Below are 23079 nucleotides of genomic sequence, written 5' to 3' on the forward strand. Positions count from 1 at the left end.
CTCCATTTTTCTTTCCTTTGCCACCCTGAAATTTTTGATCTGCTCTTCTCAGGGAACTCCCCCATCCCACATTCTGTCCAACACTGAATCACTGCAATGCTGGTGGAAGGAATGGCAGCATTTCAAGCTGCACCCCATGCCCAGGTAATCTCCAGTCACTGACTTAATTTATCCAAACAGCTGAGTGGGAACAGAACCAAGTCATTTTCTCAGCAAGACTAAGGCTATGTTTACACACCAGTTTACTGTGACGTGATTCATGTTACTCGGGAGGGTGAATAAACTACCCGCCTGATGCTGGCATAAGCACTCATGTGCACACTAGGGATGTGAACGACTAGTCGACTATCCGCCTCCCTTGCTGCCTCTATCAGAAAAAGGAAGAGGAGAGGGAAGGGGAGAAGAAGAGGTGGGCGCCTTCAAAGCAGCAGTGCCACATGGAGCCCAGGGTCAGCTGAGGACTTCCCAGCTGCCCCCAGGATCCATGCAGCGCTGCCACTTTGAAACACCACAGGGGGCACGGGGCTAGTGGCAGACTGTGAGTTTCCCGTTGACCCCGTGTTTCCCACAGCGCTTTTGCCTTTCCCCAATGCAAGTTGCATCTATTCGATTAGCCAATTAATCCAAATTTAACATCCCTACCGCACAGCAATATGCTGGTGGGAGAGCTTCTCCCACTGGCAGCTTCTGCAGCTTTCAGGAGGTGGCTTTATTATGCTGGGTGACGAACTCTTTCCTGTCAGAATAGCGTCTTCACTACCCACACTGCAGCTGCACTTTTGTAGGGGGGCACAGCTGCACCAATGCATGTAGACAAGGCCTAACTTCTTGCAGTTCACACTGTTGCAAGTTGGGGAGGAAGGCCAGGGACTAGAGCACTCTTCCTAACACAGATTTTCAGTTGAGTTTAGTGTAAGAACTGAGGGCTCTCTTTCTCCATCATCACTTTTGTTCAATTGATACTTGGAGCAGCCACTTGGGGAAGGTGGCTCTGCAACTGCTCCATGACATGGAGAAATTAAACTTGACAGGGCACTGAAAGTGGCAAGATCTTGCTGTTTATGGTAGAAAACCAAAGCCCTGTGAGACAGCAGCAGCAAATCATTAAATATATTTAGACAACCGATCTTAATACAAACACTAACACCGCACTTTCTTCATTGGAAACTTAGCTGTAAAGCAGATAAATATAAAAGATGAGCAATGTGGTGAGAGGATTGTATACAAAGGCTAGGTGGATCAAGTAGTATCTTTTATTGGACCAGCTTCTACTGGTGAAAAACGGGATTTCAAGCTTACACAGGTCTGGGAAAGGCACCCAAGCTGTCACATTTAAACATAAGGTGAGTGGGTAAGCATTATTAAAATAAGGAGTTGACCTGCTATAAGTGACCACTCACGATGAAGTAGACAGTCAATATTTCTGTAGTCACAGGACAAAGAAGGGTTACTGGGTTACAATAAATCCACTGTTTGTATCGAGTCCATGATTTTTAGTATCTAACCAAGTTACGAATTTAAGTGCTCAGATTTATCTTTTGAATACTTCACTCCTAAGTGAAGCAGCTTGCTTAAACCCTGTTATACAGAAAAACCTGTGTTATGCGGAACTTAAGCATCCGGAAAACTGTAGAAACCGGCAAATTCCTGATGCCGGGAAAAGCAAAACAAACAAAAACAAACAAAAATGGAAACTGGAGCTTTAAGTGCTGGGCCACTCCTCAGAGGAGCTGCGGGAGGGGTGAACGACAGCCAGAAGCAAGCATCTCAGCTCCCCCCACAGCTCCTGGCACCCCCGGCAGGCCAGCCCCACCATCTCCACCTCCAGGCTTCCAACCCCTCTCACCAGGCCGCATCACGCACCGCCCTCCCCCACCCAGCAGGCCACATCCAAGCCCCTGCATGGCTCCCGTGCACCTCCCTCCCCCCTGTAGGTGCCGCACGGCTCCCGCACCCCTCCCTCAGATAACCAGAATTTTTAGGTTACCAGCAAGTCCTAATTCCCGGGCGTGCCAGATAACACAGGTTTTACTGTACTCAGTTTGACATAGAGTAAATAAATACAGACTCACAATACAGAGTACAGGATTAAGTGCTGGTCCAGATCAGAATCAGCTGATTTACCTGGTCGACTGGGAAGAGGAGGGAAGGCTCCTGGGTGATGAATGGGGATGAACTGGGAATTGTTTGCCTGGGTTGGGGTCTGAGTTACAGGTGTTTTCCTGGCTTCAGACACCGGAGTTTTTCTCATCTCAGTCTGAGATTTCACCTATAGCACAAGAAATCACACAAAAATAATTAGAGAATGTGATAGCCACCCACATCATCTCAGCTCTGAAATGGAGGGCTAAACAGAGAGATAGAGTCACTCTGTCCAAATAGTCAGAAGGGAAAAATGAGCCAAGTAGTTAGGGCTTGAGGACCTGGGAGAGCTACAAGCTTCCTGTATAACCTTCTACAAGTCACTCAGCTGGCCTGGGTCTCAGTTACCAATCTGAGAAACAGGGATAGTGCTACTTCCCTCCTTCACAATGTACAAGAACAGATGCAGTCTGGAACAGAAGCAGCCTGGAACAGAAGCAGCAGATGTCTTTCAGTGTACTGCTCTAGCCTAAATGATGCAGGATATATTCAAGGCTCTATATTCTATGCAGCAAATGTGACCCAAATTATTTAAAAGGTCCCCCAAGCCTCCCCAGCTGAACACCAGTTCTCTTCCACTCACTACTCTGCCCCATCCAGCACAGTGCCTGATATTCAATTTTATGCTGCCCCCAGATTTTCCTGTAGTCAAAGGTTTTGTACCACAAAATGAAAATATTTATTTGGGGGGAAACAATTACATAGCAGACTCAAAGAATTATGCAAGAAACTAAGAGACTGCAAAACAGGGTCTTGAGTGTAGGTGATGTGCATTAAAATGCACACTACAGTGTCAAGTCTCTCATTACCTCTATGCCTGTACTGTGTAGCCCTGGAAACCACGTAATTTTGTATTGCGTGAAAACGAGGAAAAGAGCCATTCATAAATCATAAGGCTCTATCTATCACAAGGACCTACAGGACTCAAATCTCTACAAAAATTAGCTTTGCGTAAGTGTTACCAGGTAAGCTGCCTTTAATTGAGAGTGTGAACGCGAATCACAAGATAAGTATTGAATTAAATGAGAGTGGTATATTATGGGGAAAAGCAAAGTGAGATACCACAAAAGTATATTTTTTGAATATTAGGGAAATTTAATTTAGGACTGTCAAGCGATTAAAAAAAAATTAATCTCAATTGTGCTGTAAAACAGTGGAATGCCGTTTATTTAATTATTTTGGGGTATTTATATGCCAGCTATAGAAAACATCTTGTGACGCCAGTTACAAAAGTGCCATGCAAATGCCTAGTCTCTCTTTCAGGTGACCTTGTAAACAAGAAGTAGGCAGCATTATCTCCTGCAAATGTAAACAAACCTGCTTGAGTGATTGGCTGAACAAGAAGTAGGACTAAGCGGACTTGGGGGCTCTATAAAGTTTTATATTGTTTTGTTTGAGTGCAGTTCTGTAACAAAGTCTACAACTGTAAGTTCAACTTTCACAATAAAGAGTTTGTACTACAGTACTTGTATAAGGTGAACTGCAAAATGCTATTTCCTTTATCACTTTTACAGTGTAAATGTTTGTAATAAAAATAAAATGAGCACTCTACACTTTGTATTCTGTAACTGAAATCAATATATTTGAAAGTGTATAAAAACATCCAAAATATTTAATAAATTATGATTTAACAGTGCAATTACAACTAAATTAAATTATTTTTTAAATTAATCGCTTGAGTTTAACTATGATTAATCCACAGATCTAAAAGGAGGTTGAGCTGAACCATAACTAACTAAACAACTGCAGATGTACCATGGCATTCATTGAACTTAAATGCTAATGAGAAAAGGTCTAATTGAGTGCCTAAAGATAGGGATTCCAATTTTATTGATGGTGGAAGTACCCATAAGATATACAGGAAATCAGTCTGTCACAGGAGAATTTATAAACCATCACTGAATATGTATAAACTTAAGACCCAGCCTGAGATCAGCGGGACACACTGGGTGTCTTGACTTGACAACCACATGCAAATCACTTCGCCTATTCCAGGGCTTCCCACAAGAAATGATGCAAACACTGCTAGCTGTCTGGTATCAGCTCTCTCTCATCTGCAGTATTACAGCCTTTGTGATCTTGTTTGTTTAGCAAATATATTTCATAATTTTACTACTCAAAAAACAGTTTTATTTCTCATGTGCTCATTAGTTCCTCATTCTTCAGGCAACTCTATCACTGTGCCTGATTTAGAAGCAGACCTCTTTCAAATTATTGTGTAATATCAATATGAAAATAAGTACTTCCTCGGCAATCAGGCAATAGGAATGTTTGAAAGACCCCGAAGTATTTTCCATTAAATGAAAATTAAAATATTGATGTTTTACAATAGTTCCGAAGGGGACCGATCGAGAAGAGGTCTTCTGTCCCAAATGTCATTAGTTTTTAAATTTCTTGCCATTTTACAGTCTTAGTTTGCTGAAGTGGTTGCTTCTACTAGTTTCCATTTCCTATATAGCAAATTGATATTTTATACCCCAAAAAAAAAAAATCTTAAAAAAATTTCACATTTAAAACTCTCCCTTTATCAACCTTACTGTGAGGATGCCATAAGCTCCCAACCACAGAGTTGATAAACAACGTATCTGCAGCCAGTACCACCTTCCAATATATTGAATTTCCACAAGAAAGATGGATTGTTTTCACAAGACTCTATTCTGTAGGGTTTGAAGTCAACTTTACTTTTAAGTCACAAGGTGACTTTGAAAATTCCACCTTGAGGTGCCTAAATATGGACTTAGGTGCTTAATTTTATATTTCTATATTTGAAAGCTTTAGCCTGTGTTTAGGTAAAAAGTTAAAATAGTTTTGATAAAAAAATTACTTCTAACATTAACTATCAAAGATGGTTACTCCAAGAAAAGTTGAGTACAATTTTAGACCCAGATACTGTTAAACTTTAAGCATGTGTATGAATGTTAACTACAAAGAGTCCCACTGAAATAAAAATTCTCTCTCAAAGCAGATTAGAAGCACATGTTTTTAACTTTGCGAGAAACCTTTATAACACTATCACCTAACAATATCCCTTTAGAATACAGTAAACATGCTACTGGTACATGAATTTACTGGGCAACCCTGTCATTTCTTCAGCATACGTTTATACAATATTTGTACATACCCCAAAATGTCTTAGCAACATTAAGCCTGACGCAAAGATATTATAATTCTACAAACCACTTAGTGATTTAAATTAACACAGTAAGTACTTTCATCAACTGAATCAGCAGCTCTGATTTAGACATGAATGGGGAACCTCAGGATGCCTACAAAAAATTCAGCTTTACATCAGAGACCATTATACCAAGTGTCTTCTTTCCTACACAAGTCTCCCTTACACCTCTTACTACTGCCCTACAGAATTTATTGCTCCCCATAGGAGCATGGTCTAGTGCTCAGAGCAGGATACAAGGAGAATCAGCCTATTCCAGATCGTTATAATCGGTGTTCCATTGGGCAAGCATTACACCCTTATCTGTGAAATGTGGAAAATTGCCTTTAAGAAAGTTATATAATTATACGCTATAACATCTGAAGTGTTACTTATCCTAAACAAATTGGTCCATGTCCTGTAACTTGGCTTCATTGCCCTTATGCTGTTCTAGCTTGCAAAGGAGATAGAAGGCTGCCTGAACAAAGCAGATGGAGTTCCCACAACGTATGGCGTAGCTGGTTCCATATACCCCTGTTGCCAGAGCAGCTGTCTGCAGCCAGTAATTTGGTTAACATTCAATTCACCAGTGTTCCAGCTGCTCTGGGAAGCATGATGTTCTTTCATAGTTTCTCTTAAGTGACCAACAGCATAGTAAATACAGCCACTCATTAACAGGAATGAAATAACATTAGACTCTAGCCACAGACCATGACCACATTCAGAGCCAACATAAGTAGAAGTTATACCCTTTTTCAGCTCTCTTGGTGAGAGTTACCAACTAGCTTCTCTTCTACTTCCAGTTGGAAATGTAGGCCAAATTCAGAAGCGACTAAGGTGGCATACAGTAGATTTGATTTAATATTAGGATTGCTAGCAACTTCTAGTCAATGCATCCCAGCAAAATGCTGCCAATTCTATTTTCATTAACATCAGTGTTAACAGGATTTAAATATAGGCAATGGTACACGAATATCTTATTGTTTGCACATTCCCACAGTTCTTATTTTAAGGAAAGGCCCTACCATGGGCAGACTTGCAAGGCTGAAGGCAGGAAAGGAAGTGATGGAACAGGCCTTCTTTGCTTGTAGCTCCCCAAACCTACCTACCACCACTGCTCAGTCCATCCCAGCACTTCCTTCAGGGGCTGAAGCCCAGCAAACCTTTCTGCATAGAGACACTGCACAGGGGCTATGGGCAGGGCAGCAACAGGAGGGGAGCTGCATCCCAGATGTCAACCAGTTTCATCAAGGAAAGCCCGAGTAAACAGATGGGCTTTGCAGAATGACCTCAAATCAAACTCAAGCTGTCAGACCAACAAAGGAAGGGAATTTGACAAGTCTTTCCCTGCCACTGAGAAATTGCGCCTCCACAGCTCCTTTCGGAATCTGAGCTCTCTCAGTGCATGATCCTTGTCACAATTTCAACTCTAAGGGGAGTGCTGAGGAGACAGGCAGTCTACACACTCCTTAATGGCTTGGGTCCTGACTAAAATCAACACTTGAATTGAAACAAATGAAACTAATTTTTGGAATACAGATGTGCAACTACACTGCATTAGATTATTTATACATGTTCAAGACAACCCTAAGAAAAAGCATGAGCAGGAGACCATTTGCTCAAAGGCACACACTGATTCCTCCCAAAGAAAATAAATGGCATCACTGCAGAGTAAGGGGATCAATCACTGCAAAAAAGATAGATACTAAAGCACAGTCAGCTGATGGAGCTGAAGATCAGGAAAACATTGACCAATACAACCAGAACAGCATTTGCTATGCCCAACTTTTAAAGTAAGACTAACAGACCTGTAAACTCTGAAGACTTTAAAGAGCATCAAGTATACTTCAGCCCATCCTTCTCATTGCCAAATCGCAAACGCATGCAGGTAACACACTCGCTTCTTCTAGATTACTGAAGTGATTTTTCCTATATCCTTGGGACATCTCAAAATGTAATGGTTTTCTATAAATCAGTGGTTCTAAAACTGATATGAGGAGTTCAGGGTTGAGTTCACTAATGACTCTTTACCAAATGTGCTCAGTTACAAGAAAAGAGACAAGTTATTAACACAGCCTTACAACAACCTGATATCTCAAAGTCAAGCTTTGTTAGTTGGCTCATGACTCCTGGCAGCTGTGGTGAGTTATCAATGGCTCTTGGCCCTCACGAATTTTGCCATTTGCAATGGTGCCAGGAACGCATCCACTGTGAATAGCAAGCCTTCCCTGTACGGAAAATAGCAACCAGGTCACCTTCCTTCACCTCCCTCCCCCCAAGAGTAAACTTGTAAGGAAATGCCAGGAATCACTTTTATATCTGGCCCTTAAATTAGGCATGTTGCGTTTTTAATTATTAACTATTTGCATAGCAGTAGCACCTAGGACCTCAACAGGACTCCTTTGAGCTAGATGCTGCACATACAAAAAGACAGTCCCTGCTCTAAAAGAGCTAACCATCCAAGGCCAGGTACAGACTATGGGGCAATGTTGAACTAAGGTACGCAACTCCAACTGTGTGAATAGCATAACTGGAGTCCACATACCTTAGATCAATTTGCTGTGGCATCTTCACTGCAGGGGGAATTGATGAGAGAAACTCTGCCGACTCCCCTTAGACGTCTCTATCAGGTGGAGTAACAGAGTTGACAAGAGTGCGATCAGTGGTCGATGCAGCAGGTGTTTACTTGAACCACTAAATCGAACCCTGTGGATTGATCCCCACAGCCCCGATCTCCTAGTAAGCGTAGACAAGGCCTTAGAACAGAGCAAGAGACAGATGCCATACTCTGAATGTCTCACCTGCACTGCCACATTCTGTTTTCCTGCCTCCTGCATCTTCTCCAAGCCGCATTTCTTGATTTCATTCTTTCTCTTGTTGTTGTCTTTCTTTCCATCATTTTTAGTGGCTGCTATTCCTTTGTTATAGTCCCTCCTTTCCCTACCCACATCTTTAGGTGGATAGATTCTCCCTTGCTCTCGGTTCACCTCTCGTGGTTTAATGTTCTCTTTGAATGTGACCATTGGTTTCTCCCCAGTGTCACAATTGCTAAGATTTTTGCCAGTGGACAGAACTGATTTGAGTCCTGGGCTCCCATCTGTAGACAGTGGCTCTGCAATAGATGTTTCCTGTAGAATGAGACTCTCTTTGGCTTCACTAGGGTCCTCTAGTAACAACTCTGGGATTTCTGTCAAAAACAACAGTTTTCCTACTTCATTTTCACACTGAATCAGCCTAAAAGAAAGAAAAAAGGTACTGAATAGCATGTAGCAGTCATTTTAACCACACAAACCATCTTCACAGGCCATAACAATGGCATGACATACACAACAAGCAGGAAGTCTGCACACTAACCCACAAGCCTCAGTACTAACTCTATGTAACAAATTACAATGCACCTTCCAGGCAAATGGCACACTTCAATATGCACACTCACCCACCACTGCCCAGTCATTAATATGTCACAAACTGTTTTCAGTGTTGCTGTTTAATTGTACTGTAGTAGTACTCAGAGGCTCTAGGGTACTCGATGCTTTACCAACATGTAGGAAGATAAAATCCTTCCCCCAAACAGGTAAACCTAAGAAACCGTGAGCTCCTCCCCTAATTACATGAACACCCACCATCGGCACCACGCCTTCATGCACTTTTCTTTGATACTACCATAGTACAAAATATTACTTACCTATATCATTTTCTACAATACACTAACACAATATATCAACATTTGCACTCAAACGGTTGGCCTGTGGCACCTGTCACTGCTACTAAGCTTTACAGCAAGAACACCACTCAAAACCGGAGTGAGAGACAGCACCAACAGCTGCGCAGATACCTTGGCTGGTTGTCAGCAATCCATTTTCCAGTGAAGATCAGTCGCTGCTGTCGTATCCGTCGCTGCTGCCCTTCTTTGTCTCCTGTAATCCCCTGGTGGCCTTTGGAGAAATCCAAGTTCCTAATGTTGATGTAAACAAAGAGTGAAAAATAAAATTAGTCTCAGATGCCTCTTGTATGATAAAGGCTAATAGAGGCTTTCTAAAAGGACGATGAATTGTACAGAAAGTCTATTGCAGGTTTCATTTCCAGCATGATTTAATAACCTAGTTCAGTGGTCCCCAACACGGCATTTATGTGCGCCCGCCTAGTGACCAGGGGCAGCCCGAGCCATTCTTGCGACCCGGGTGCGGCACGTACACGGCCAGTGCCTGGCAGCTCCAAAAGGTTGGGGACCACTGACCTAGTTACAGGTCAATACTTTAATTGCATTTTCATGTGATTAAAGTAATATAAATAAGGCCTACATTAAGCAAGTAAGTTAATGAAACCAAGTCCTTTACGGCATGGCAAAAAGGGTGCATATTAGAAAAAACCCTGTTTCTCCTTTATCAGCCATCTCCTCCTTGCTCTTGCACTCTGATCCTATGGAATTTATTCAGATGTCAACTACAGAACTACTTTGCTACAGGACCAAACTGAAGAACAGCTTAGGCTCAGAGGGAGAAAATCCCCCACAACAACTTCAAAAGTAGCAAAGGAAGCACAAGGGCCAAGTAATTTTTCATAAATATATTCCTTTCCAAACTCTGAGTTTTCTGTTAAGATCACCAGTTTTCAAAGCTGGGTTGAGGGCTATTTAAGAAAAGCAAAATTTGAAAATTAAAACCACAAAAAAGAACCACACAGATCTTACAAATGTTAATAAGTTTAGATACAAACATGTTCCAAAAAATGAAACGTTCCATTCCTCAGAAATTTTATTCCTGTACTGGTCATTGTCTAATTTTATGATGATCAGGAGACAAACAGGAGTCCTGCACTCAGACCACTTTTTACTTATTAAAACTGTCTGTAAGGAGAGCTGCATTCATCTATACTTGCTCTGAAAATAGGGTTAATGAAGAATGTCATTATCTTCCTACCATACTTCAGTACTTCACGACCTGTAAAAATAAAGCATCCTTTAGATGCCACCCACCTGAATGAAGGTCTCAGAGCCAAGAATCCCTGCAATTCAAACTCCTCTGGAAGTGGGGTAACTGGTGAACAATCAGACAAGAAAGAATATTTTTAAACAAGATCTGGAATACGCTGTACCAGTAAGGTTATGGCTATCCAGTCGCCACATACAATACAGCTCACACTACTAGATAAATACTGCACTGCCCATGCTGTGGGATCTATAGGGAGTGAACGACAGATCAAATGAGAAATATGCTCAAGCATAGGAAAGAGCAGTTTGTAAAATATTCACATTCTAAATTCACTTAATTCTAGAAGTTGTTTTATTCCACTTTCATATCCATCCATGATACCCCAACACCAATGGTGCCAGAGATACTTCCTCCTCCCCCCACACGGCCTCATCGCCCTTTCACAGAACACAGTCTAGCAGCATTCTTACCATTAGTGCTGGAAAGATCTTCCTCATGGGGCTGGAAGCTGTTTAGCAGAGAAATCAGCCATGGCCAAATGCTACAAATCAAAAGAAAATAGTTTCCGCTTGTCATGGTATGTCTGAATTGGAATTCTACTTATTGCACCAATTAAATTAGGAGACCTATTACAAAGTTGAGGTCCAATTCAGCCCAACTGCTTTCAAGAGTGGATAACATTATCAAGGTTTTTGGCACCCTTCCCTTACTGCAACTGTCAGGAGTCCTTATTCTCCTTACAAAGAAATTCTTGTAGCAATGAAATTATAATCTCTCAATGTTGTCAAGGGTCAGAGAGCATTTTCCTTGCACCTCAAAATTCTTTCAAAAGGCAGTTAAAGATAACCCATTTTCCTATCACCAAACTCAGGAAGTATGACAAGTGCATTTACCAGCTGGAGAGAAAAAACATAGGTGTCACTTGATTTTCAAATATTATACTAGGGATATGAGTTCACAGCATTTGTTTGTAGTTCATACTTCAAGTTCAAAGCTGACTGTTCTCAAGAGATCATATCTGAAAATTAGTTCAGAGACAAAATGCTTCTGTAAAATGCTTCTCTTTTGACTATCCAGTCTTTAGGTGCTTATAGACTATTTGCTTTTCCTGTTACAGTCCAGCTCAGCTTTCCCCTTGATATTTTTATACCCACTGCCTCTTCTTGTTTCCCCCCCCTCCCGTTTTTTTTCCTTCTCTCCTCCCGCCCGCCCACCCCTATTTATTTTAGTTCTGGACATCCAACACTCTGGTCATCTGAAGTGGGCTCATGATACCATCTCTACATGTTTTGTTAGTCTTTAAAGTCCTACCAAACTATTTGTAGTTTAAGTTTATCCTGTAAGATATGGTTAGTGTAGGGAAGACTCATTACTTAAAACCTTAACAGAATACTGTAATTCTCCAAGTAGATACTGGAATGCTAGGAAATCCTAAATTCAGATGGCATTTAAGATAAACATTAAAGTACCTTCACTCATGCCCTGCTAAAGTTAGTGCTATCTATGCAATGACTGTAAATACTTTGCATAGACCTTACTGTTTCAGTTTCAAGTCCGAGGACTACTCTTTGGGGCAAATATAAGGTCAGGGAATTGTTTGAGAATGAAATAAAGTACTCATTTTACAACAGATGTCTGGATAGCCATGTTTAATTACTGTCAAAAGGAAAATAAAAGTATAGTGAGACACAGCTATGAGTGTCTGGGGGCCAAAGCAAGTGAAATGGAAGGGCTGGACTGAGTCAGCACTTAGCAGCATGATTTTATTCTATAAGGCTCTAACTATTTTTGCTTTTTTTTTTTTTTACATAAATGAAAGCAGAAGTTTGCCAGTAACCTTTCAAATGTGAACCCGTGTGTGTAAACAGTTAATTGCCACCAACAGGCTTACATCAACCACTGATAACCACTTTGCTACTTAGGAGCTGGTGGGCAGCCCAGCTCAGTCCTAGCTTGTGCCGGGTCCCGGAAGCTACCCCCTGCTGCGGCTCTGCAAGGAAAGTATTATTGCAGAGCCACAGGGGGGTAGCTCCTGGGACCCAGCACAAGCCAGGACTGCTGGCCAGCCCTCTAAAAAAAAGTACTGGCAGAACTGCAAAGGGTGGGGAATGGCATAGTTGGTAGCATTAAATCAATAAGCTTTCGCTTATTGGCTAATCATTTAACCAACTACACTATTAGATCTCCTAGTTTGTGACCTGGGGCAAGGGATTGAGGTGTAGGAGGGGGTGCAGGATCTGGGAAGGGGAATGGGTGTAGGAGCGGGGAGTGCATAGAGTTTGGGTTACATGGGGTAGAGGTGTAAGAGGCAGTGCAGAGGGTGGGGGTGCGGGGGAGAAAGGTTGGGGTGCCAGAGGCAGGCTCTTGTCAGGAGGAACTTATCTCCACAGCTGGCCAGAAGTCAAGCAGGTTCCTTAGCCAGCATGCTGCCTTCCATGCCTCACTCATGCTCAAGAGCAGCTGCAGAGGCCACGTGCGCTGCTCTGAATCCTGCGAGCTTGGGCAAGGAGGGGAGGGATACTTCACATGCTGCCTGTCTTGCAAACAGGTAGCTCCTATTGGCCAGAAACTGGTCAATGGGAGCTGCAAGATTGTGCTGGGGGTGGGGGCCTCTCCCCCTTCCTCCTGGGCTTGCAGCATTCACAGAAGCACATTGCCCAGCAGTCAGCTTTTCTGAGGACTATACGCACAAGAGTAAAGCAACACCATGGGATGCTCTGTGGTGATTCATAAGCTTCAGTTTTGTACTGTAGGAGAGACTTGGATTCTAGAACCACCCGCGCCTCGATAGAGGACTTTAGGAAAATCATTTTATAGCCATCTGCCTCAGTAAATCTAACTGGGGGAATACAAAAAACCAATACAGATTACTGGATGAGGTTGTTTGGCTTATGTTATGCAGGAGTCAGCCCAGATATTTGCAATGGTCCCTTCTGACCTTTAAAAAAGCATCTATGAATACATAAAAACAGTTACATATTTGCCAATATTGTATTTAGTCTAACAACCTCACTTTTCTTTATAAAAATTAGCAGAGCCCCGCCACAAGGCTGTGGTGCAGCGGGCTGAGGGGCAGGAGAGATAGGAGGATGCGGTGGCAAGGTGAGGCAGGTGAGCGGGCAGCACAGGGTACAGGTATGGGGGAGTGCAGGGCACAGGAAGATCTGGGGGGCACCAGTGTGGGGGGCCGAGGGACGGGCAGGCAGAGAGCAGAAAGCAGGGCAATTACTGCCAGCACCACAGCTCTCCGCATCTCCCGCTTCTTTTTGTCCCCGGGCCCAGGCCCAATGTGCCGCTCGGAGAAGTCATCATGGACCATGCAACGCTGCCCCTTGCCACGCTCTGCTGTACCTGCTGCCCCACCTGCTGGACAGGCTGCCCCCGGGGTGCAAGAGCAATGTGGGGCCCCGGCCTATGAGCCGCCCGCCCTAGTGGGCACAGGTCTGCATGGTGCCACTGCCAGCTCCCTGCTGCACCTGCCAGCCACTTGCTGGGGAGGTACTGAGCCACCGGCCAATGGCAACCTGAGGGGAGGAGCCCCAGCCATGCTCATCACTTCTCACTCATCCTGGCATTTTCCAGAAACTTCGCAAGTCTTCTCAAATGTTTTCTGTGACAAGTCAGTATGATGGACACCTCCCCTTTCATAATAGTAATGTATATAGCTATAGATTCTGTATTTTAAAAACTCAGTGTCTGTAAGTGAACAAGTAAGGAATCCAAGACTATTTCTTTACTATCATTAAATCCTTCATTTGTCACTACCATCTTACACAACTGAAAGTTAAAAGCAAAAAGAAAGAAAGAAAAACTGTATCAAAAGACTCACTACTGTCTTTCATCAACTACAGGCTCCTGGAAGACACTGGGTCTAAGTTTCAGCCAGTCCATCGAGACCTTTACAGCAGGAAGCGGGTATGTACCCCAAGACTCCTCTTGGAAGTCATTCTGCAGTGGACACTTGCACAGGACTCCAAGAAAGGAAACTGAAAGGACAACAGAGGTATTCACTTTTAAAACTGAGCAACCACCTAATTAAGAAGTAGTAGGGGGCAGCGCCCCTTGCTCACTAGGCTTGCCAACTCCCCTCTCGGTCAGGGAGGGCCTGGTGCCGAGGCTGGCCCCAGCTCTGCCCCCCCTTCCCACCCCACTGCCAGGGAGGGTAAGAGGCCACCCCAGCCCTTCCCCTCTACCCAGGGGAGGGCATAGCCCCAAGCCCACCCCACTCGGCTCTTGGGCCCTCCCCAGCCACCAGGAGGGACCAGACTGAGGTTCTTCCCCTGCCACTGGGGAGGGTCTGAGGCCACCCTAGCCCAGCTCTTCCCCTCCGTCCTAGGTTGCTTGGGGGGGGGGGGGGGCCCTGGCCCCAAAGCTACCCTGGCTTTCAGGCCCCCCCACCTCTGGATTCTTGACCCCCCGCATCAGGCCAGGCCAGCCCCAGCCCTATCCCCTCTCCCCGCCCTGCCAGGCTTGGCTCACTCCCCCTGGCTGCCAGGAGGGTTGGGTCGGGCAGAGCCGAAGCTGCAGCAGGCCCGGTTGCAGGCTACATGGCACTTGGAGCACTAGAAAGGAAGCTGCACGCTCCGGGAGCCATGTGACTCACAGCTTCCCCCCCCCCCTCACCTCCCCACCCGAGCACAGTGGAGAGCGGAGAGGGGAGGCTGTGTGGTTGTGGCTCCCACGTAACATAGGGGTGGGGGGAGGCCACATGGCTTGGGGCAGAGGGAGGGGCTGTGGAACAGAGTGATGCAGGACGTCACGCAGGAAACTTTTTTTTGAGAGAGACAGAGAGAGAGAGACAGAGAGAGAGACAGAGAGAGATATTACACCATAAATCACTTCTTAAATCACCTCAGTGATTTTAAAGATTCCACTGGCAGACCATAACCTCTTATTTTCATTGTCCTACTTCTTACCACAAAGTTCAACCATTAGCTTTCTGAGGTTTTCTCCTCCTAAAAAGGCTCTGACAACTGAAGCAAGGTGGTAAACAAGTAGAAAAGTGACTGGGGGAACAATCCCATTTTAAATGTACACTATGTGGATACCAAGAAGAGAACAGAAGAATTATTTGGAGTCTTAGTACTTACTGAAGAGGGCAAGTAGCTGTGTCCAGCAGAGCTGCTCATCTTGGCTGTAACTATGCTGTTCAGTTTCATTGCTAAAATCTCGCAGATGATGCAGTTGAAACAGGTTGATCACAGTAATATGAACTAACTGCTGAGAGTTGAAGGCTTTTTGGAATAACAACCTCTGTAACAAAGAAATATATAGAAATGCATGTTCTATAACCTGGAACGAATGCACGTGAAAGGATTAGCTGACTGACTGACCTTTCAGACTTGTGATTACTACTGTACTGCATTAGCAATGGTTCAGCCGCTGGGGAGAAGGCACTCATCCTAAACATTTTTCAAGTGCTATTGGCTTATCCTTAATAGTGAATTACTCCTTCAATGCAAACAGACTTACGATGGCACAGGAAGGGGATAAGTTAAGTCTGACAGTCTTTGCTAGACCTTTACACCTGTACCTGTAAGATGGAATGTATTCTGAGGTACCCCATGTAATGTAATGTCCAACAGACCAATTCATTAAATTGTGTGACTATGCAAACCAGCTAATCTTCTACCCTTTTTAAAAATTAAACAGCAGCAAATGTAGTGTCACGATTAAGATTTTACAGATAACTTCAGAAACTCCGCTGTTTGCATTGGCTGCGAACGGCAATCTGCAGCCAAAAAGAGCTGCAATCGTCCAAAACCTGCAGAGGCGCAGGTAAATATAGTGGCAGCAGCCCACCAGGGACTAACCCTGGCTGGCTGCCTTTTTTTATTGCCCACCCCTACCTAAAAGCATACACAATCCTAGATGCTACAACTGGAGTCAGATGCATGAGAAGGCAAGTTTTGTTGGATATTCCTAACTCTATAATTATTGATATAAGGAGAGCTTTAAAAGTTTAGACACATGACCAACTGTATAAACCATGCAGTACCATACAGCTGAAAATATTTCTGAAAACATAACCCATTGTAATTCATCAGTTTCATGACATTAAGAAGGCTGTGCTGTTAAATGTTCATTTTGCTTCAGTCTTCACTAAAAAGGTTAATAGTAACCACATATTCAACACAATTACTAAAGCAAGGGAAAAGGAATCCAAGCTGAAAACAGGGAAATAAGTTAAGTTAAATATATTCAGCAGGTCTTGCTGAAATTCATCCAAGGGTACTGAAGAAACTAGCTGAAGCAATCTCAAAGATACTTGCTAATGATTCTGAACGCTCACGGAGGATGGGTGAGATCCCAGAGTACAGGCGACCCCCGCACTTACGACCTAATTGGTTCCTGGAGAACCATCATAAGTCGAGCCGTCGTAAGTCGAACCCAACCCCCCCCCCCCCCCCGAGGCACAATGATAAAAATGGGAGTTCTGTTCTTGGCTCACTTTGCCTCCTGGGAGTTGTAGTCTGTGGTGCGAGCTGCTCCCAGAGTTGGCTGGGGGCTATGCCGGCCAGAGCAAGGCGGTCGTAAATGTGGGGCGGCTGTAAGTCGAGGGTCACCTGTACTTAAGGGCAAACATAGTACCATCTTTAAAAAAGGAAACAAGGAGGGCATGGGAAATTATAGCCTAGTCAACCTAACTGGCCCAGTAGACACATCATGTCTACTGCTTTCCCCTCCATCTTAATTTTAGAAAGGATTCTGACAATCCCAGAGGACACTCCCATAAGCAAAGTAGCCTACGTACCAATTACTGGGTGCACAATTTGTTGAAAGACCCCACTCAAAGAGCAGTTATCAATGGATCAAATGTCAAAGTGGAAGAATGCATCTAATGAGCTTCCACAGTGATCAGTCAGGGGCTATTTAAATTTTCATTAAGGACTTGGATAAAAGATTGAAAAGTATTCTCATAAAAACGAGTCCAAAGTACTTCCCTTAGGAAGAAAAAAATCAAATGCACAACTACAACATGGAGAATTAACTGGCTAGCAATCCTGAAAAGGATCTCAGGGTTAGAGTGGATCATAAATTGAATGTGAGTTAACAATGTAATGCAGCTGTGAAAAAGTCTAATATAATTCTGGGCTGCATTATCAGGAATATATCTGTGACAGGAGGTGGAAATTGTCCCGCTCTGCTCAGTCGGAGTACTGGCAAATTATAGGTGTCACGCTTTAGGAAAGAGAACGACAAACTGGAGAGAGAATCCAGAGGAGAGGAACAAAAAATGATGAAAGGCTCAGAAAACCTGACCTATGAGGAAATGTTTAAAAACCTGGGCTTGTTTAGCTTTCAGAAAAACAGACTGAAGGGAGATAACAGTTTTCAAATATGTTAAGGGCAGTTATAAGAGGACAGTGATGAACTGTTCTCCAAGTGCAGTGAAAGTAGGTTAAGAAATAATGGGCTTAATCTGCAGCAAAGAGGTGGTGGCGGGGCGGGAGGGAGAGAAGCAGGAGCCGGTTCTCCGGTTCCTCTATCAGAGACAGCCAATGTGGGGGAGAAGGGGCCAAGGAGGCTACTCTGGCATCAGCCCTCATCCACGGCCAGCCCAGCTCTTAGTATATTTAAACTGCAGAGCTGCCGCAGGGTTAGGTTCCGGACCCAGCACAAGCGAGAACTGAGCACCTTCCCTTATCGACTAATCATGTAGTCGATAAAAATTCTATCAACTACACAATTAGCCAATTACCCACCTCTTAACATCCTTATTGTGGAGTCTGTATCACTGGAGATTTTTAAGAACAAGTTGGACAAACATCTGCCAGGGATGGCCTAGGTTTGCTTGGTAGTAGCTCACTGTATGTGCCAGACTTGAGAGGTATCTATGATTTAACAATGGGAGGGCCCTATGGCTATTGCCTTATTAGCCTAATGGCTAATCCAGCTCTGGCTCCACTCCATGCACAGAATTGAAGATTTTCAAAACACTGCTTTCAAGTGTAAACTTTGCCAATGGGAGGGGCAGGCAGCTTGAGCAGAGGTAAAACAGTCTTAAGTACTAATAAATAGTAAATGTAGGAAACCAAAGGAGGAAGCTATTGGTTCAAAGTTTACTGAAGAATTTTAAAAACAAGACTATTCTCAGATGAAACAGGAGCAGATGGGAGAGAGAGAGCTTTTCATCCAGTGATCATGCAGTTCAAAAAGGGGGGGGGGGGGAAGAGAATCAAAAGCGTCACTCCAAGCTCAGAATACAATCTATGTTATAAACATTTAATTAAGTTTAATTAACCTTTGTTTCCACAACAAAAGAACATATTTGAGTAAGAAATGTTAAACTGCAGGGGGGGAGGGGAAATCATGCTGTCTTATGTAGGTGAACAGGGCTGACCATCATCAAGTTCCCCACCAAATCTTTTTAACCTCCTGACCACCTCATGCTTAACATGTTCTAGTTCAGTATAAAATAAAATAAAATAAAATAAAAATATAAAATAAAAAAAATATAAAATAAAAAAGCACACACACTTACCCTTTGGTCAAAAGTACTTTGTCAGTTTTCTTAAGGGAACATGTTTAACATGTTTTCCCTACATATTACTTCAGTGAATGACTAGATTCTTATATAGATGTTAGATTTCTGAAGTGAAAAGTTAGGATTTTTTGTGGTACTAACCTTGAACTGTTCCTCCAGCCTCTCCCGAAGAGGGCTCAGTTTCTCCAAGCCCTTACTCAGATACACATGGCCATGGAACTTAATAAACGCCTTGATGAAGTCAGACACCCCCCATCGAGTCTTCACCTCATCCCGACTGCAGTTTGAGAGGAAAAAATTGGCTTCAGTCTTTGTACATAGACATAGTTGCATAGATTAAGAATCCTCCTGACAGAAACAATGCTAACAGCTGCACTACCTTCTCAAGAAAGGACAGGGCACGAAAGCACAGGTAATTTCCACTACTGGCTGCTCTACACATCTTTAGGGTCTTACTGCGCACATGCCTCCAATAATGCTTCCACCCATCTCAGACCTAGGTACTTCCTATTCAATACATACATATGTTGTGTGTGGCTGGAATGGGAGTCAGTGATCTACTCCTGTGTTTACATTTGGTACTATGAATGCTTATCTGTGGTAAGTATACACAAAGACAAACTAAATAAGAATGGCCAAATGGGGTCAGACCAAAGGATAATGTGATCCAGTATTCTATCTCTTGACAGTGGCCAATGTCAGGTACCCTAGAGAGAATGAACAGAATTGGTAATCATGTCCCTGTTGCCCATTCACAGCTTCTGCCATCCTTACCATTCCTGGCTAATAGATACTGATGGACCTATCCTCCATGAATTTATTTTGCTCTTTTTGGAACCCCATTATAGTCTTGACCTTCACAACATCCTTTGGCAAGGATATCCACATGACTGTATATTGTGTGAAGAAATACTTCCTTTTTGTTTGTTTTAAAAACTTGCAGCTACTTATTAATTTTATTTGGTGTCCTCAAGTTCTTGTGTGATGGGGAGGAATAAACAAACTTTTTTTTATACACTTTCTCCATACCAGCCACGATTTTATACACCTCTATCATAGCTCCCCTTAGTTGTCTTTTCCAAGCTGACAAGTCCCAACCTTATTAAGCTCTTTTCATATGGCAGCTGTTCCATGCCCCTAATAATTTGTTACCCTTTTCTGAACCTTTTCCAATGCCAACATATATTTTTGAGATGATGCAATCACATCTGCATGTAGCATTCAAGATAAGTGTGTACCATGAACAAATCTCCAAAGAACTTACCTTTCCAGTGCTTTAGAAAGTGCTTTTTGTAGATTAGTGGAGGCAGCTGGGAAAGGGAACTTCACAGCAATGCTTCTGCAGTAGTAGAAAATTGTGGTCAGGTGGTCTCCTTTAGAGGAAGCTAAAATAGCCAACTGATTGTAAGGCTGACCTACGGGAAAAGATGATGACAGTTTCTCATTAAGTAAAATGAGCTTTTCGTCAAATGCAACCACCAAATCTTCTCTCTCTATTTGGTCAAGGAAAGAATCTCTATTTCAATTTAAACTCAGCTACAAGGACAGCAAGCTTCCATTTAAAGCCTATTATATACTTTATGCAGATCAAATTAATTTGATGAACCAATTAGCCAGCCCCATCTCAGCGCTGCTATAATTCACAAGCTACAGAACTCATGGTATCAAATAATTTTTTTTCACAAATCCATTAAATTTAAAAACAGATGCAAATGACTTAACAAAATACTTTGTCTAAGCAGGAAGGTATAGTCAAGACTAGGCAAAGTTTTGCCTCTAACATACTGATCAAAATCTATTAGAAGTTACCAATGCAGTACAATTTAAAATACACAGGACAAAAAGTAGCTCCAAAGATTTAAAAGCCAGTTAGAGAACTACTATAGTAACTGAGTCCAAGTGGGTATGGCTAATAAAAGCGGTTTACATTTTCACTGTATACCAATCTGCAACAAATGGGAATTTGTATTCTATTTACTGTATTACTGAATTAGTTCTATTCATTACTAAATTGCTACACCTGCATAAAAGAGATTAAGAGAAAAATAAGAGTCACAAAGCTGAACTACAGAACCACCTCAAACTTGTAGGAGAGATTTGGAGATTCACGGCGAATTACTGAATTTTAATTATTAGTAAGTAAACAATTAAAGAAAGCAAAGAGTGTATCACAATGTTTGTTCATTTGACAAATGCAGTATAGGTTTAACAATACTTCATACAAAAGGCATAAATGTAGCATAGCAAATTCTATAACGTAACAGTCTTAGTACTATGCCACCTCACTATAATATTCTGCTACTAAACCTCTGAGAAAGGAAAACAGATTGTGTGTAAAGTATGATGCATGCAGACCAATAAAAAGTGAATTATCAAAGTTCTACTGGAACTTGTTGCTGGTATTATTTTTAACTAGTCAAGATCTTAAACTATTTCTCCATTTTCTGTGGAGAAAAGAGTTAATGCCTTAAACACTGATTTGGGATAGTTTATACTCAGCAGAGATTAGAGGCATCTCTGACTCACCATTGGAGGGAACAAGCTGAGCTGCATGTCTGTAGTAGGACTCTGCCTGGCTGGTCTGATTCCTGTAGCGAGCTAAAAAAGGAAGGAAAGGCAAGTTTAGACAGCAGTTTGTCTTGCTGCTCAGAGGGCTAAAACTCTCCTCAACTTTTCAAAGTATTTGGTCCTGCAGATTATAAGTACATGCAGCTTCCTTGAGGATACCCATAAATGTCTTGCAAATACTTTTAAACACACAGAAGTACATAATACTGACTTCCCAAAGCAGAGCATACTTTTAGTTCCTCCTCCCTTTCCCACTCCTCACTCAATTCCAAGTCACAGATCACCAGCTCTTATTCAATACCCTTAAATACACTATATCAGACACATTACACAAAAGGTTGTGAATATTCCTTCACACTAGGTTTATTCAGTACCTAGACCTAATGCTAGGTTACTTTAGAGTACTTGCAGGTTACCTTTTAAAACAGAGGTGGGAATTAGGGGCCCATGGGCTGGACATGGTTTGCCAGGGTTAGTTTATTGTATACCTCGTTTTCAAATAATCCTTTCTGCAAAAAGTTTAGTCTAGTGTGGATCATATAATCAAAGTTTGTAAAGCACTACAATAAAACTAGAAATGGAATGAACCTGTTCAACTTAAGCGTACCTGGATGCAAAATAAAACAGCCAGGTGTATGAAAGTTAGACTTCTTGCCGTGTTCTTTGTAGCAAAGACTGCTTAACACAGGGGCTTTCGAACATGAATGCTGGTTAAACATTCCATCTTATTGTAACACAAATTCTTGCAATAGCTCTTGCAATTTAATAAGTTTCTACTTTTCACTCTCCATCTCTACTGCAAATAGATCTCTAGATGAAAACACAAGGCTAAGCATACTATAAGACAGCTACTCTTCATAAGATCACTGCCTTCATGAATCGAAGTCTTACAAGGACTCTAAGGGTAGGTCTACACAGCAGTGTTATTTCAGAATAACTAACGTTATTCCAAAATAACATAGTCCGCGTCTACACTACAAACACTTATGTCAAAATAAAGTTGAACTGGAGGACTTCTTACTCAGACTCCTGTAACCCTCATTTTACGAGGAGTAAGGCAAGTCACAGCAAGAGTGCTCTCAGACTTCCTGCTGTGTAAACAGCGCCAAAAGCCGAATTAAGCTATTCTGACTTAAGCTACACAATTGACATAGCTGAAGTTGCATACATAGCTTATTTTGGCTTTTGCCCTGTTGTGTGGATGTGCCATTACATCCAAGCATTACATTTCAGACCTTTCAACCTGTTCAAGATGCATGCAGTAGTTCAAGGCAGAATACTTGGTCTAGAGGCAGTGCAGGTGATTTAGATTCCATTCCAAGGATACGCTGTACAGATCATCTCATATTTCTTTGCTCATAACACTCACCAATGTCTCCAAGGTGGACAAGGCAGTGCTGGCAGATGTATGAGCAGGAGCTAGACTGTGGCTTCACAATAGCGCTGGTGTGCATCTGTTTATTGCTGATAATTCCCAGCTGGGAGGACTTCACACGGCAGGGCAAGTCTACATTAAACACTGTGCACAGCTCCTGTAATAACTAGAAGAAAAGCCCTACATGAATAATAAAAGTCAAACAATAATAAACATACAGTGTAGCAGTGTACATCAGTACAAATGTAATACCACAGAGTTGCATATTCCACCTTGCAGAACACCTCCATAAATAAGGCAGAAGGAGGTAAAGTAGGGCGCTGATGCAGATCAGTTGTGGTAATTATTTAATATTTTCTGAGAACAGTAGTTATTAGTAAGGTTTTCCCTTCAAATTCCTGACTTCAACAACTCAATTGGGTAA

At 42.6% G+C, this 23079-nt stretch overlaps 1 protein-coding gene across 4 annotated transcripts in view; it reads right to left on the minus strand.

The window, feature by feature from the left end:
* SMG7 (SMG7 nonsense mediated mRNA decay factor) overlaps nt 1–23079 on the minus strand; it is an 84274-nt gene that overhangs the window by 13973 nt on the left and 47222 nt on the right. For all 4 annotated transcript variants that reach the window (XM_075936779.2, XM_075936780.2, XM_075936781.2 and 1 more), the window contains 11 exons: nt 22650–22821; nt 21239–21310; nt 19977–20127; nt 18854–18989; nt 15315–15477; nt 14054–14210; nt 10695–10765; nt 10269–10329; nt 9129–9248; nt 8095–8527; nt 2125–2269 (listed from right to left, as the gene is read on the minus strand). In XM_075936779.2, coding sequence (XP_075792894.1) covers nt 2125–2269; nt 8095–8527; nt 9129–9248; nt 10269–10329; nt 10695–10765; nt 14054–14210; nt 15315–15477; nt 18854–18989; nt 19977–20127; nt 21239–21310; nt 22650–22821 — 1681 coding nt within the window. The remainder of the gene's footprint in view (nt 1–2124; nt 2270–8094; nt 8528–9128; nt 9249–10268; nt 10330–10694; nt 10766–14053; nt 14211–15314; nt 15478–18853; nt 18990–19976; nt 20128–21238; nt 21311–22649; nt 22822–23079) is intronic.

The sequence above is a fragment of the Pelodiscus sinensis genome, chromosome 9 (genome assembly GCF_052426305.1).
Source record: "Pelodiscus sinensis isolate ZL-2025 chromosome 9, ASM5242630v1, whole genome shotgun sequence".
In the NCBI taxonomy this organism is placed as follows: domain Eukaryota; kingdom Metazoa; phylum Chordata; order Testudines; family Trionychidae; genus Pelodiscus; species Pelodiscus sinensis.